General features: G+C 42.0%; 1 protein-coding gene across 1 annotated transcript in view; it reads right to left on the bottom strand.

Moving 5' to 3' along the window:
- Nucleotides 1-1,881: 1,881 nt before the first annotated feature.
- The window catches only part of LOC120317637 (urokinase plasminogen activator surface receptor-like), a 14,922-nt gene continuing 2,926 nt past the window's right edge, over nt 1,882-13,877 (bottom strand). The window contains exons 2-7 of the mRNA XM_039364372.1: nt 13,302-13,412; nt 11,496-11,654; nt 9,621-9,782; nt 4,352-4,489; nt 3,897-4,043; nt 1,882-2,710 (exon numbers count right to left, since the gene is read on the bottom strand). Coding sequence (XP_039220306.1) covers nt 2,460-2,710; nt 3,897-4,043; nt 4,352-4,489; nt 9,621-9,782; nt 11,496-11,654; nt 13,302-13,412 — 968 coding nt within the window. The 3' untranslated portion in view covers nt 1,882-2,459. The remainder of the gene's footprint in view (nt 2,711-3,896; nt 4,044-4,351; nt 4,490-9,620; nt 9,783-11,495; nt 11,655-13,301; nt 13,413-13,877) is intronic.

Genomic DNA, 13,877 nt, shown 5'->3' with positions numbered 1-13,877 from the left:
ATTAAATACTACTGTATAGTGCAACATCAAAGTGTAATATTAGGGGCAGCGCAATGGTGAATAGAATGTGAAGTATGTGTGTATATAATGTATGTTCTTATTTGTGGTTTTTACTTGTGTATAGTGTGCACTGTAGATAGCACTTAATTTTGTTGAGAGTTACACAATGACAGTAAAGATATTCTACTCTACTCTACTCTACTCTACTCTACTCTACTCTACTCTACTCTACTCTATTCTATTCTATTCTATTCTATTCTATTCTAAAGAACAATATATTTTTAGAATGTATACAATAAAAGGATAAGCTAAATTTATTTATTTAGCGTATGGCTTATCATACATGGACTAGCAATATACATTCATGTTTCATCTAGATTAGTAAAACACAATAAAATATAAATGTTAAAATGATCTATGTTCAGATACCAACCTAAATATATTCATGGAACAAATAGTCACATGGAATGTGTGTCCTCTAGTGGCATAATGGTAGCATTGCACCCAAGTTTCCCAAATAAGTACTGTATAGGTATTTTGACTTACAAAATAGTTCATTTAGACAACGGCACTGAAAAAGTGATTATTCTATTCTATTCTATTCTATTCTATTCTATTCTATTCTATTCTATTCTATTCTATTCTATTCCACTCCACTCAATTCCATTCCATATATTCTATTCTATTCTATTCTATTCTATTCTATTCTATTCTATTCTATTCTATTCTATTCTATTCTATTCTATTCTATTCTATTCTATTCTATTCTATTCTTCTACTTCATTCCTCTACTCTACTCTACTCTACTCTACTCTATTCTGTTGGAAAAAAACTATCTTGGAAAAAAACAAGTGGGTTTTCTTCACTCACTCTCATGGGAAGGAGAAAACTTCAGCATCTGACTGGCACTAACCATGTCACTTAGTTTGGGTCATGAAATGTCTACAGCAAAACAAGCAAACTCACAGAGCACAAGGACCCCACACTCGTAGTGGTTTCCTCCTCCTCCTCCCTCCCTCCTCCATCTGGCATTGATGATGTTACCTAGTTGGGTCATGAAATGTCTGCAACAAAACCGCCAAGCTCAGAGAGCAGCAAGGACCCCTCATTTCAACCCTAAATCTAGAAATATTCTCCTTTATTGATAGTTTGGCATCTAAAAGTCTTTCCTATCCTCCACCTAGAAAGCGCAACTGTCTGTAGTGTTAACTGGATTAAAATATAGTCAGCCCACAAGGATCCATTTTGAACATTAGAAAAATATTTTATTAACATAAATAGATATATAAAATAAAATAACAGGAAGAAACCATTCCATACTGCTAATAAACTTCTAAAAGAGGAAAACAGCTGCTTCTTGTGTAAGTTCCTGGTGTCAACAATGAGTCAAACTTTGTAGGTGAGGCAGGGCTGACTCTTTAGTGCCCCACCCAGTTTTTAAAAGACCACAAGGCTAAATCTGCACGGATTTAGCTTACAAGAGTCCTTCATAGCATCAAGAAGGTATAAATAAGAGGAATGTGGAATTTCATGGCGTCCTGTTCAGCGGGCAATGAAAAATAAGGATTTTCCCCACAAAATGGGTATCTAGCACCTTTGCTATAATTCAGCAGCCTTAACTTACATTCATTGCTCCTGCTGAACAGAAAATTAAGATATCACAAAGCATGAACCTAGCCACTAGCCTTCTTTCACAACACGTAACTTAATTCTCACCAAGCTATCGATACTGATCTGGCTGCTGGTCATCTTACAGGTCGTCCTCGACTTATAATAGTTCATTTAGTGACCATTCAAATTTACAATGGCACTGAAAAAAAATGACGACCATTTTTCACACTTACGACTGTCGTAGCATCCCTGGGGGGGGGTATCCTACGATCAAAATTCAGACGCTTGGCGACTGATTCATATTTACGACACTTGCAGTGTCCCGGGGTCGTGTGACCCTGCTTTCCAACCTTCTGGCAAGCAAAGTCACTGGGGAAGCCAGAGGGACTTCCCCATCCTGTTATTAACTTAAGATCGGCAAGCGATTCACTTAACAAACGTGGTGTCAACAAAAGGGGTAAAATGGGGGCCAAACTCACTTAACGAAGGTCTCCCTTAGCCACAGGAAGGTTGACCTCCACTGTGGTCGTAGATCGAGGACTACCTGTGTTTAGTCAAGAAAAAATAAATATTCTCAAGTCAGCATGGATAGCTGGGCTAAGGACCATTTTGAAAAAGGGAGGGGAGAAGGTGCAGAGGCTCGTGAGTGCTTGAAACATGTATTCTTTGGTCCCCAAGACTGTGGTCTCTTCACCCCTGGTTTGGTAGGGATGGTGGTCTCTTTAATGGTGTGAGGTATACGGTGTGTCTAAGTAGGGGCGCTCAACAGGAACCCCCCTAGTTATTCCCAGCTGCATTAAATATTGGGGAGAATGCAAAAGGCCACAGTTCTAAGTCTCTGAGCTTTCTTAAGAAAGAAGAAAAACCATAAAAAGCAGAAAACCCGTTGAAATAAGAGTGTGTTGGGCCAAGGTGAAGTGGCTGGCTTGGCTCCTTGGAGATGCTTTCATCTGTCCATCGATGATCCAACTGTTGCATAGATTATTAGCACAGCAGTGGGTCTCTACGCTGCCCAGATTCTTGTAGATGGAGGTGTAGGGGCTGTCGCACCAGGATGGGGAAGCACAACCTTTGATGATTGAATTGTTGCCAGAGATGCCTGAGTGAGGGAGAAAGCAAAAGAGAAACTGAGGCTTCCTTTCCCACTTGGACCATACCACGGAAGGATACGATCGTACAATATAATGGAAGAAGTAGAAGATATCTGAATGGCACATACAGTTCATTTTCCCTTAAATCAGTGTTTCTCAACGTTGACAATTTTAAGGCATGTGGACTTCAACTTCCAGAATTCCACAGCCAGCATTGCTGGCTGTGGAATTCTGGGAGTTGAAGTCCACATGCCTTAAAATTGTCAACGTTGAGAAACACTGCCTTAAATGCTCAAGGGGAGAGATAGATGTTAACATTATGTCATGCCCCCAGTTCTGCTGACCACAAGGAGGCAGAGACTACATAACCAGTTTCATCCAGTATGGGATTTGGCAGATGTGTTTCTCAACCATGGCAACTTTAAGATGGATGGACTTCATCTCCCAGGATTCTCCAGCCAGTCAACTTTAAGATGGTGGACTTCACTTCCCAAGATTCTCCAGCCAGCCAACTTTAAGATAGGTGGACTTCAACTCCCAGAATTCTCCAGCCAGCCAACTTTAAGATGGGTGGACCAACTCCCAGGATTCTGCAGCCAGCAGGGCTGGCTGGAGAATTCTGGGAGTTGAAGTCCACCTATCTTAAAAGTTGCCATGGTTGAGAAGTGCTGTTCTAGGGCTTTTAAACCCTTGAACTGAATTCATGAATCTTTGCTCTTCAGATGACTATATACAGCTCATTCAGTGGTTATATGGAATCTGTCAGAATTGTACATGACGGGCAACCATCTCTCTCTGCTCTGAGAGCTTAAGGGAAGATGGACTTAACCTTGGCATGCTGAAGACGTGTGGACTTCAACTCCCAGAATCCCCCAGCCAACCAGAATCCTGAGAATTGAAGTCCACACATCTTCAGCTTGCCAAAGTTAAGAAACACTGGCGAACACCATTCTGATAAATTGGTAGGCTCAGAAATTGTCTTCGTCCACCCACAGGGATGACCCAAAAGAAATTGGATCGTCGAAAAAGACGGAGTCTCCACCCCACCCTGAAGCCAGCTTGAAACTCTTAGTTGGTCCATCTGAAGGGGGCTCATGATTTCTGTAAATTTACTTCTAAACCTTTCTCCTTGCTCTCTCTCTGCGGATTAACACTTAGAGAAGGAACGAGAGGAATTTTTCACAACTGACTCACCGTGGATTCCCGAGGCTTCTAGGCACTGAGTCATGGGGCCTCGGCATTGCACCGTTGTGATGTTATCTGGGGCACAACCGTGAGTAGTGTTTCCTTCGCAGCTGTGGCACGTGACCCCGTTCAAGGGCAAGGGTGCCTTCTTGTAATCTGCAAATAGAGGCAAACTCTGTGAATTCATTCCCCTCCTGTATTAAGCAAAGTGTTGCTGTCCATGACAATGGAATATACCATAATTGGTTGGGTATGCCACAACATGCCAAGTCCCAAACGTCGTTATTCCAAAAGGCAAGTGGACTTTCCAGATTTTTTTTCCCCCTTGAAAACATCTCACTTCTCATCCAAGAAGCATCTTCAGTTCTAACTGATCGGTGGGGAACAGAAGGATTGGCAAAGACCATTCCCAGTTAAAACCTCTTTTACCACTCTAAAACGACGTTGTCATGATGATGACCTACCTTGCACGTGTTTGTTACACCAGCTGGAGTTACAACAGTTGATCATGTAGAAACTCTTGTGATTTTGGAAGCCCAGAGCATCCTGGCAGTGGGAAAGCTGGCCACAGCCCTTGATGCGTTCCTGGTCCTTGGGAAATTCTACCAGTGGGATGGAAAAATAATGGTGTAAATGTGTTTGTGGCCTCCAGGAGGCGCCCTGTTCCATGAGTTGAGATTCCCTAACACAGTGGTTTTCAACCTGTGGGTCGGGACCCCATTTGGGGTCGAACGATTTCACGGGGGTCGCCAAACAATGCAGTCCGCCATTTTTTCCCCCTTTTCTTTAGCTGTGCTACTCCTTTTTATTCTATTGGCTTTTGAAAGCCAATAGAATAGACTCTCTTGAATAGAGTCTAATTCTATTGGCTTTCAAAAGCCAATAGGAATTGTCCAGGCTGTCTCTGCCCTGCGGAGCCCACCAAAAGTCCCATTCTGCAAACGGTGCTGCACCAGTTGAGTAGTCCTTGACTTACGACCGGTTGAGTAGTCCTTGACTTACGACCAGTTGGGGGTCGCAGCATTAAAAAGGTTGAGAACCACTGCCCTAACAGAACAACAGAATAACAAAATTGGAAGGGACCTTGAATGTCTTCTAGTGCAGTGGTTCTTAATCTTGGCAATATCGCCCCCCAGGGGGCGATTTCATTTTTCAGGGGGGCGAAGGAACAAAAAGGGGGCGATATGGGGGCGATGGAGCGAGAAGTTTGGGGGACACTTTTGAGACTTTTTCGTACAGTGAATGGCTGTATATCTGTCGTACAAAAACATCAGATCGCTCGCTATCAGTGGATTGAATTGTGTTTTCAAATGTTCCTCCAGCTAGCTTCAGTAAAGAACGCCGTACATAGGTGAATACACATTGCTTATCTTCATGCGCATTGTGCAGCAGCCTCTACCCTTTTTATATTTCTTTTTGCGTCTTAAATTTCACTTGTAATTCAGTCATTAAATATTACTTCTTTTTCTTTTCGGGCATTTCACTTTCTTGCAATTGAATTTTGTTTTCAGTGGTCACTACATTTAAGTGTCTTGAATAAATAAGATAATAATGAAATACATGTATCACGAAGTTTGGGAATAAAGTGACAGGTGGCATCCAAATTTTTCACACAGTTGAGATATGGGAAAAAGACTGGAAATAAATTATTTGCATCAATATGTCCAGATGACAATTTTAATGAAAACAAAACAAGTGTTTGCATAAATTGAAGAATTATTTCCTATGTTGTGATTGAGTGGTTATGTTGGGGGAGGGGCGATGACAAGTTCCTCATTGGCTCAAGGGGGCAATTCGTTCAAAAAGGTTAATTAAGAACCACTGTTCTAGTGTCTAGTTGAAGTCCTAGAGTCATAAAAGAGCCAAGGCTGCCTACCACTGGTCTAGTCCAACCCCTTGCTCAAGTAGGAGATCCTATTCCATTTCAGACAAATAGGTGTCCAATCTCTTCTTCAAAACCTCCAGTGTTGGAGCACCCACAACTTCTGGAGGCAAGTCCTTCCACTGATTTAATTCTTCTCACGGTCAGGAAATTTCTCCTTAGTTCTAGGTTGCTGGTCCCAAAGGTGCTTTTCAAGAGGCAACTGGACTTTTTTGCTTTGAAAAGCCTCTTTGAGTCAACCATGACCTAGCCCAGGGGTAGGCAACCTTGGCTCTTTTATGACTCATGGACTTCAACTCCCGGAATTCCTGAGCCAGCATGAGGGAAACTTTGGTCCCTTCATGATTCGTGGACTTCAACTCCCAGAATTCCTGAGCCAGCATGGCTCAGCTTGGAAACCTCTCCCTTTCCCCTCAGCATGGCTGGCTCAGGAATTCTGGGAGTTGAAGTCCACGAGTCATAAAAGAGCCCAGGTTGCCTACCCCTGACCTAGGTGTTTGAGAATCTCCATAGATCTCTAGGCCAGGGTTTCTCAAACTGTAGTGTGGAATCCTCTGGGAATCCCCAAGACCCTTTCAGGGGACCTGGAGATCCCAATAAATAAATAATCATTCTCAGGTTTAATTTGTAATACAGTACATATTAATCGATGTAACCCATATAAACCAAAGCTCTTTGGGATCCTTAATCATTTATAAGAATTCAAAGGGATCTTCTAGAGCAGAGGTCCCCAACCTTTTGGGCACCAGGGACCGGTTCCTTGGAGAAAGGTTTTTCCACAGACCGGAAAGTGTGTGGTTTTGTGTGCTGCTTATTGTGGGGCTTTGCTTATTTGTGTGGACCGGTTGCTGGCATGCCGTGGCCCGTTATCGGTCCACGGACTGGGGGTTGGGGACCCCTGCTCTAGAGATTCCCCAGGCTGGCTGGGGAATTCTGGGAGTTGAAGTCCACAGGTCTTAAAATTGCCAAATTTGCTCTTGACCAGTGTTTCTCCACCTTTGCCATTTTAAGATGTGTGGCTACAACTCCCAGAATTCCCCAGTCAGCATTGCTGGCTGAGGTGTTCTGGGAATTGAAGTCCATACATCTTAAAACGACGAAGGTTGAGACATACTGCTCTCTAAACCAGGGGTAGGCCACCTTGGCTCTTTTATGACTCGTGGACTTCAACTCCCAGAATTCCTGAGCCAGCCATGCTGAGGGGAAAGGAAGAGGTTTCCAAGCTGAGCCAGGCTGGCTCAGGAATTCTGGGAGTTGAAGTCCACCCATCTCCGAGTGGCCAAGGTTGAGAAATACAGGCCTAGGCCAGGGATAGGCAATCTTGGCTCTTTTATGACTGGTGGACTTCAACTCCCAGAATTCCTGAGCCAGCCATAATGAGGGGAAAGGGAGAGGTTTCCATGCTGAGCCATGCTGGCTCAGGAATTCTGGGAGTTGAAGTCCACGAATCATAAAAGAGCCAAGATTGCCTACCCCTGCTCTAAACCATCACATTTGAAATGTAAAATTGTCATGCCTTTTATGGCAAAAAATATTGACTGTATTATTCTGCACAGCAAAGCTGGGAGGGTTGACTTACCTTCTTACTAGAGCCCATCAGCCCAAATAAGAACACCACAGTTTTGAGAACGGGGGAGTGAAATGTTAATTTTAATCCCCACATACAGAGGGCAAAAAATGACTTTATTATTCAGCACAATAGTGCTGGCTGTTAGCTATTTCATCGCATTAGTAGACATCACACTATTCTGAGAATGGGGGAGTAAAATGCTAATTATTACACAATATATTTATTTGGTGGGGTGGGTGGGTGGGAGGTGAATGCTACACCATTAAGCTATCCTTTAAACTGCTGGAAATTTGAACATTTTAAAAAGGTTATACAAATTCACAGAGATTCCTAAATACATTTTGCTTGGGCTATATTTTCCCCTTCCTTTCAGTTTGGTTAATTGCAACAGCTCTACAAACACGCAAAGCCTGGTTAGCTTTAATTTTGGTCAGTTTTGTAGCCTTCTGGGTGTGGTGAATCCTGCTTAAATGTATTTTGCATAGTCTGTTAACAAAGAATAAGGGAGGATGGAATAGCTATTTCGAGCTTCTTAGCTCTCTTCAGCCAAACATACCCTTCTGAGATTCGAACCTGGGCTGCTTACATGTTAGGTAGCTGTGTTAACCTCCAGGCCACAGCTCTTTCTCACTTTGTCAGCTGTATCAGGGAGGGAAGAGACAAGCGGAGGAGATTTACCTTGAGTGTCTGTCGGCCCAAATATGGGAGACAGAAATCTGTCTTTCTTTTTCTTTTGCCTATATCAGCTCAATCTAGAGCCATCCACAGGCAGCAATCGCCAACTGCGACATCATTTGTATATATACATTTTTTTGGATTGCTAACAAAGAATAAGGGAGGATGGAATAGCTATTTTGAGCTTCTTAGCTCTCTTCAGCCAAAAAGAAAAAGAAAAAAGAAAGAAAGATTTCTTTCTCCCATATTTGGGCCGACAGGGTGCATCAAAAGACACTCAAGGTATATATATATATGTATGTATGTATGTATGTATGTATGTATGTACGTACGTATGTATGTATGTGTGTATATCTATCTATCTATCTATCTATCTATCTATCTATCTATCTATCTATCTATCTATCTATCTTTGGTTATTTGGGTTTTCTCCCGGGTAAAATTGGAAGTGTCTTGGCGACGTTTCGACGAAGTCCCATTCGTCATCTTCAGGCTGGTGTTTTCAGCTTCGTGCTTCCAGGAGCTAGAAGCACGAAGCCAAAAACACCAGCCTGAATATGACGAATGGGACTTCGTCGAAACGTCACCAAGACACTTCCAATTTTACGCGGGAGAAAACCCAAATAACCAAAGACCTACATACAAACACCCGCAAAAACCTCAGAATATATATATATGTACCGTAGGTCTTTGGTTATTCGGGTTTTCTCCTGCGTCAAATTGGAATAACCGAATAATCAAAGACCTACATACAAACACCCGCGAAAACCTCAGAAAACAAATATGTGTGTGTGTGTGTGTGTGTGTGTGTGTATGTGTATATATATATATATATATATATATATATATATATATATATATATAAACAAATAAAAGAAAAAACGAACACCAGGATATGATAAACCAGCCTGTTTAATAAGAGGTTAAGAAGAGTCACTAAGCTTTCTTCCAGCCAAAAACAGGCTGGTTTATTATATCCTGGTGTTCGTTTTTTCTTTTATTTGTTAACATAATGCCCAGGATTCGCATTTTTAGTATTTTAAAAGATATATTTTATTGTAATCCACCTAGAATGGTGTAGAAGTGAGATGGGCAGCTATATAAAATGAATGAATAAATAAATGAGATATTGCACAAAAGACTTTTTTGATCAATTAAAAAGTGTGTATGTGTGTATTTATTTCCTGGATCTAAATTAATTCATCTTATGTTGAACTCAGAATTTCTGCAATATATGCTGCAATGAATGGGTTGCCAAAGCTAGACTCGTAATAAATTACAGGTAACTTAAGGACTACCTGTGCATTTTGTTTATTTATTAAATGTATATAGATTGGATTTGTTTAAAATGGTTCCCCGCAGATCACTCTTTTAGACCTAGAGGTTTCAGTAAGTCTGTGGACATGTTTAACATGCAAGCACGAGAAGTTTGAATTATCCAGTTATTCAGAGTATCTCTGGGATTTAAGCCGACTGGAGCTGAAGGTTACATGTAAAATGAAAAGGCAAAAGGGTAAAATTAATAAAATTATTTCCTGTATGAAACAAGGAGATCAGAGGAAGAAGCAGCCAAGAAATTGCACCTCAGAAGAAGCCAGGGACTCACCTTCTGGATCTGTCAAGGAGGTGATATCCACACACTTTTCCTGGGGCCAGAAACAATTCATCTGTGTGAGACTGGAGTTGTTACAAGTGTTATCAGCAGCTGTACAAGAATAGCAACTCAGGATGCTTTCTCTGTGGCTTTGGACATGGATCATATCCCTCACTGTCCAGGAGAAAAACGGCAAACCATTGAAACAGTGAATGAGTCTTTATATATTCTTTTTTTTATTATTATTAAAAAAAATATTTTCCATTTATTCATACAAAATACAATTAAATTCCTAACCATTGGTACCGCCTGCCCATTCCCCCCAGGCTGCGTCCACCCTCTCTAATCCTCCCCTACTTCCCTCCTCTTTCTCTCCTCCCCTCCTACTCTCTTCCCCTCCCCTTCTCCTCTAACCATCCTACTTCCTCCCTACTCCTTCCTCCCTTCTCATCCCTCTCACACACATGAACGCAGCGTAGGGGAAATGCCCAAGCGTTTACCTTTGGTGGAACATTCAAAAGATTTTTAAAAGGAAGATAAAGTTCACCCCTCAATTATTCCTATTGGGTATCTTTGTGGATTTAAATGACAAAGAAACTACTTCAATGTTGAATTTATTAACTGCAGCAAGGTTATTAGTAGGCTCGTATTGGAAGAAGAAGGACTCGTTGCCTACTTTAGAAGAATGGATATTTAAAGTTTCTAATTTTGCAGAAATGGCAAAAATTTCTGCTTATTTGAAAGATCATATACAAGAAAGAGATATTATGGTATGGAGAAGATGGATAGATTATATTCAGAAAAAATATGGGACTATAAAGTTTCATTTATTTTATGAGTAAATTTTATAGTAACTATTGTAGAGATTTGTTTATATGACTTAATTTAAGGGGAGTTAAAGGTTAAGTATGATGTTTTTTTTCTCTTTTTTTTCTTTGTATATTCTTGCACACATTAATCAATATTATTATGCCAGAGTCTCTAGGCATCATAGCATGTCCTAAATCCCTTTCAGAGCTGGCCTTGGGCTCTCCATTGCATAGGCAACCTTGGCTCTTTTATGTCGTGGCTGGCTCAGGAATTCTGGGAGTTGAAGTCCACAAGTCATAAAAGAGCCATGGTTGCCAACCCTTGGCCTAGACCTTATCTCTCCCAGTTTTGAGCTCCATTGTCAAGATATGAGCAAAAGAGAAAATCGAGATGAAGAGGTGAATCACTCTTGACAGTTGTTGTTGTTAGTTGTGAAGTCGTGTCCGACCCATCGTGACCCCATGGACAACATTCCTCCAGGTCTTCCTGTCCTCTACCATCTTCTGGAGTTCATTTAAGCTCACGCCTACTGCTTCAGTGACTTCATCCAGCCCCCTCATTCTCTATCATCCCATTCTTCTATTGCCCTCCATCTTTCCCAGCATTAGGCTCTTCTCCAGTGAGTCCTTCCTTCTCATTAGGTGGCCAAAGTACTTGAGTTTCAACTTCAGGATCTGGCCTTCTAAAGAGCAGTCAGGGTTGATCTCCTCTAGGACTGACCGGTTTGATCACCTTGCAGTCCAGGGGACTCGCAGGAGTCTTCTCCAGCACCAGAGTTCAAAGGCCTCCATTCTTTGGCGCTCAGCCTTTCTTATGGTCCAGCTTTCACAGCCATACATTGCAACTGGGAAAACCATGGCCTTGACTATGCGTACCTTTGTTGGCAGGTGATGTCTCTGCTTTTTAGTATGCTGTCTAGATTTGCCATAGCTTTCCTCCCCAGGAGCAAGCGTCTTTTAATTTCTTGGCTGCAGTCCCTATCTGTGGTGATCTTGGAGCCCAGGAAGATAAAATCTGTCACTACCTCCATTTCTTCCCCATCTAATAAAGCTCCTATATGCTCAAATATATACATACCTCTGGGTATTTCCTTGGGAACACCACTGTTGCACAAATCGGTTTTACAATGTTCCTCTGCCAGAAACACAAGTCGATGGCCCAGAAGGTGTGAGATGGAATTATTCGGCTTTCCACTTACATCACAACCCTTGAGGAAGTAGGGGGTGATCTTGTGTCCTGCAGGACAACGGAGGAAGAGAAAGGCAGATACACAACTCTAGCCATGATAGTAGTGGTGGGATTCAAATAGGTGAACAACTGGTTCTCTGTGTGGATGCCACTTCTGGAAGTCCATTCCAGCCCTGGGCAACAAAAAATTAGCTACTGGTTTTGCCGAAGTGGTGCAAACTGGCTGAATCCTACCGAAGGAAGGAAGGAAGGAAGGAAGGAAGGAAGGAAGGAAGGAAGGAAGGAAGGAAGGAAGGAAGGAAGGAAGAAGTGTGGGATTCAAATAGGTCAAGGGTAGGCAACCTTGGCTCTTTTATGACTCATGGACTTCAACTTCCAGAATTCCTGAGCCAGTATGGCTCAGCATGGCAACCTCTCCCTTTCCCCTCAGCATGGCTGGCTCAGGAATTCTGGGAGTTGAAGTCCACGAGTCATAAAAGAGCCAAGGTTGTCTACCCCTGAAATAGGTCAACAACCGGTTCTCTGTGTGGATGTCACTTCCAGAAGTCCATTCCTGGCCCAGGCAACAAAAAATTAGCTACTAGTTCTGCCGAAGTGGTGCAAACTGGCTGAATCCCACCACTGCATGACAGGCTTGCCAGCTCATACATAACAAAATTGGCTTCCCATTTTTAATGTGGATTCTTCCTATCTTTCACTTGAGAACGTAAAATTCACAACCTTCTTAAATATTGCTATGAGAATGTCTTGGGGCGGGGGGAGGAGATGCTACTGGTGGCAAAATGTGTTGATGATCTCATACCCCCTAGCCAGTGGGGTACCCGTGCTGGAGACCCTCCACTGCTTTAAAGCAGTAATTATTTGTAGTGTGGGTAACCCCTTTTGCTAGTCTCCATCAATAAAACATTAAAAGTAATGGTATCTACTGTGTGCCAGTCTTTTCTTTTCTTTTTTTTTTTGCATTGTTCTTTCCAGAGCTACGATTCTTCTCTCAGCAATGCACACAGTGGGATTCTCCTGCTATGGCGTCAAGCAGCCACACTCCGTGATAACTTCGTGGAGCTTCACACAACAGTGGAGAAGTGAGTGTTACCTAAATTTACCATTGCTATAAGAATGTTTCTCATTGTTCTATGAAAAATTACCAGACAGAGGAATGCTCTGAAACATCTGATACTGCGGTATTTATGCCCTTGTGTCAGAGCCCTATTTTTTTAAAGAAACAAATGTGTGTGTGTGTGTGTGTGTGTGCACATGTGCACACGCACGTGTAAAAGGAGTATGCAAAACTTTCCGATCTTGAAATAATACTTTGTGACCTGTTAGTTGTCCTTAAATTAAGAGATGATTATCTTTAACTCAGGTTATCCTTAATAATAATTGTGTTCAAGTCAGGAAAGTTGACCACATAGCTCTGAATGGTTCAGCATCCCTCATATAGCTAATATAATTGATATATCTGGAACATGTGAGTATAATATATATTTCTAATTTTAGATAGAAGAGGTCCAGGTTTTTCTGAGTATGTTGCATCCTGTTAGTTTTGCACAAAGCAGAACAATAAATCAGCATAAATAAATAACTCTGTTATTCCATTTTTCTATCCAGCCTGGATCAGCCATGGGTCATTCACTCTTTCTCTCCCACCCTCTTTTCCCTATCATGACCCCCCTTCTCCCCCTCCCAAAAACTTACGATTGATTATGGTCATGACGGTGGTCTTGCACATCTTCTGGTGCTCTTTACATGTTTCCGTTTCCCGGCAGTCATTGTTTCCACTACATGAGTAGCACTGGAGGGCAACAACTGTTAGAAGAGTAACAGAATCACAGAGTTGGAAGGGACTTTGGAGGTCATCTAGCCCAACCCCCTGCTCAGGCAGGAAAACCTATACTATTTTGGACAAATGGCTGTCCAGTCTCTTCTTTAAAAATGTCCAGTGTTAAAGCATTCACAACTTCTGGAGGCAATTTGTTCCCCTGGTTAATTGTTCTAACTGTTAGGAAATTTCTCCCTAATGCTAGGTTGCTTCTCTCCTTGATTAGTTTCCATCTATTGCTTCTTGTCCTGCCTTCGGGTGCCTTGGGAAAATAGCTTGACTCCCTCTTCTTTGGGGCAGCCCCTGAGATATTGGAACACTGTTATCATGTCCCCGCTTGTCCTTCTCTTCGTTAAACTAGACATATCCAATTCCAGCAGTCATTCCTTATGTGTTTTAGCCTCCAGTCCCCTGACCATCTTTGTTGCTCTTCTCTACACTTTTTCTAGAGT

This window comes from Crotalus tigris, unplaced genomic scaffold (assembly GCF_016545835.1).
Source record: "Crotalus tigris isolate CLP2741 ecotype Arizona unplaced genomic scaffold, ASM1654583v1 scf7180000019753.2282721675:598951, whole genome shotgun sequence".
In the NCBI taxonomy this organism is placed as follows: domain Eukaryota; kingdom Metazoa; phylum Chordata; class Lepidosauria; order Squamata; family Viperidae; genus Crotalus; species Crotalus tigris.
This window is presented reverse-complemented; position numbering and strand designations above follow the sequence as displayed.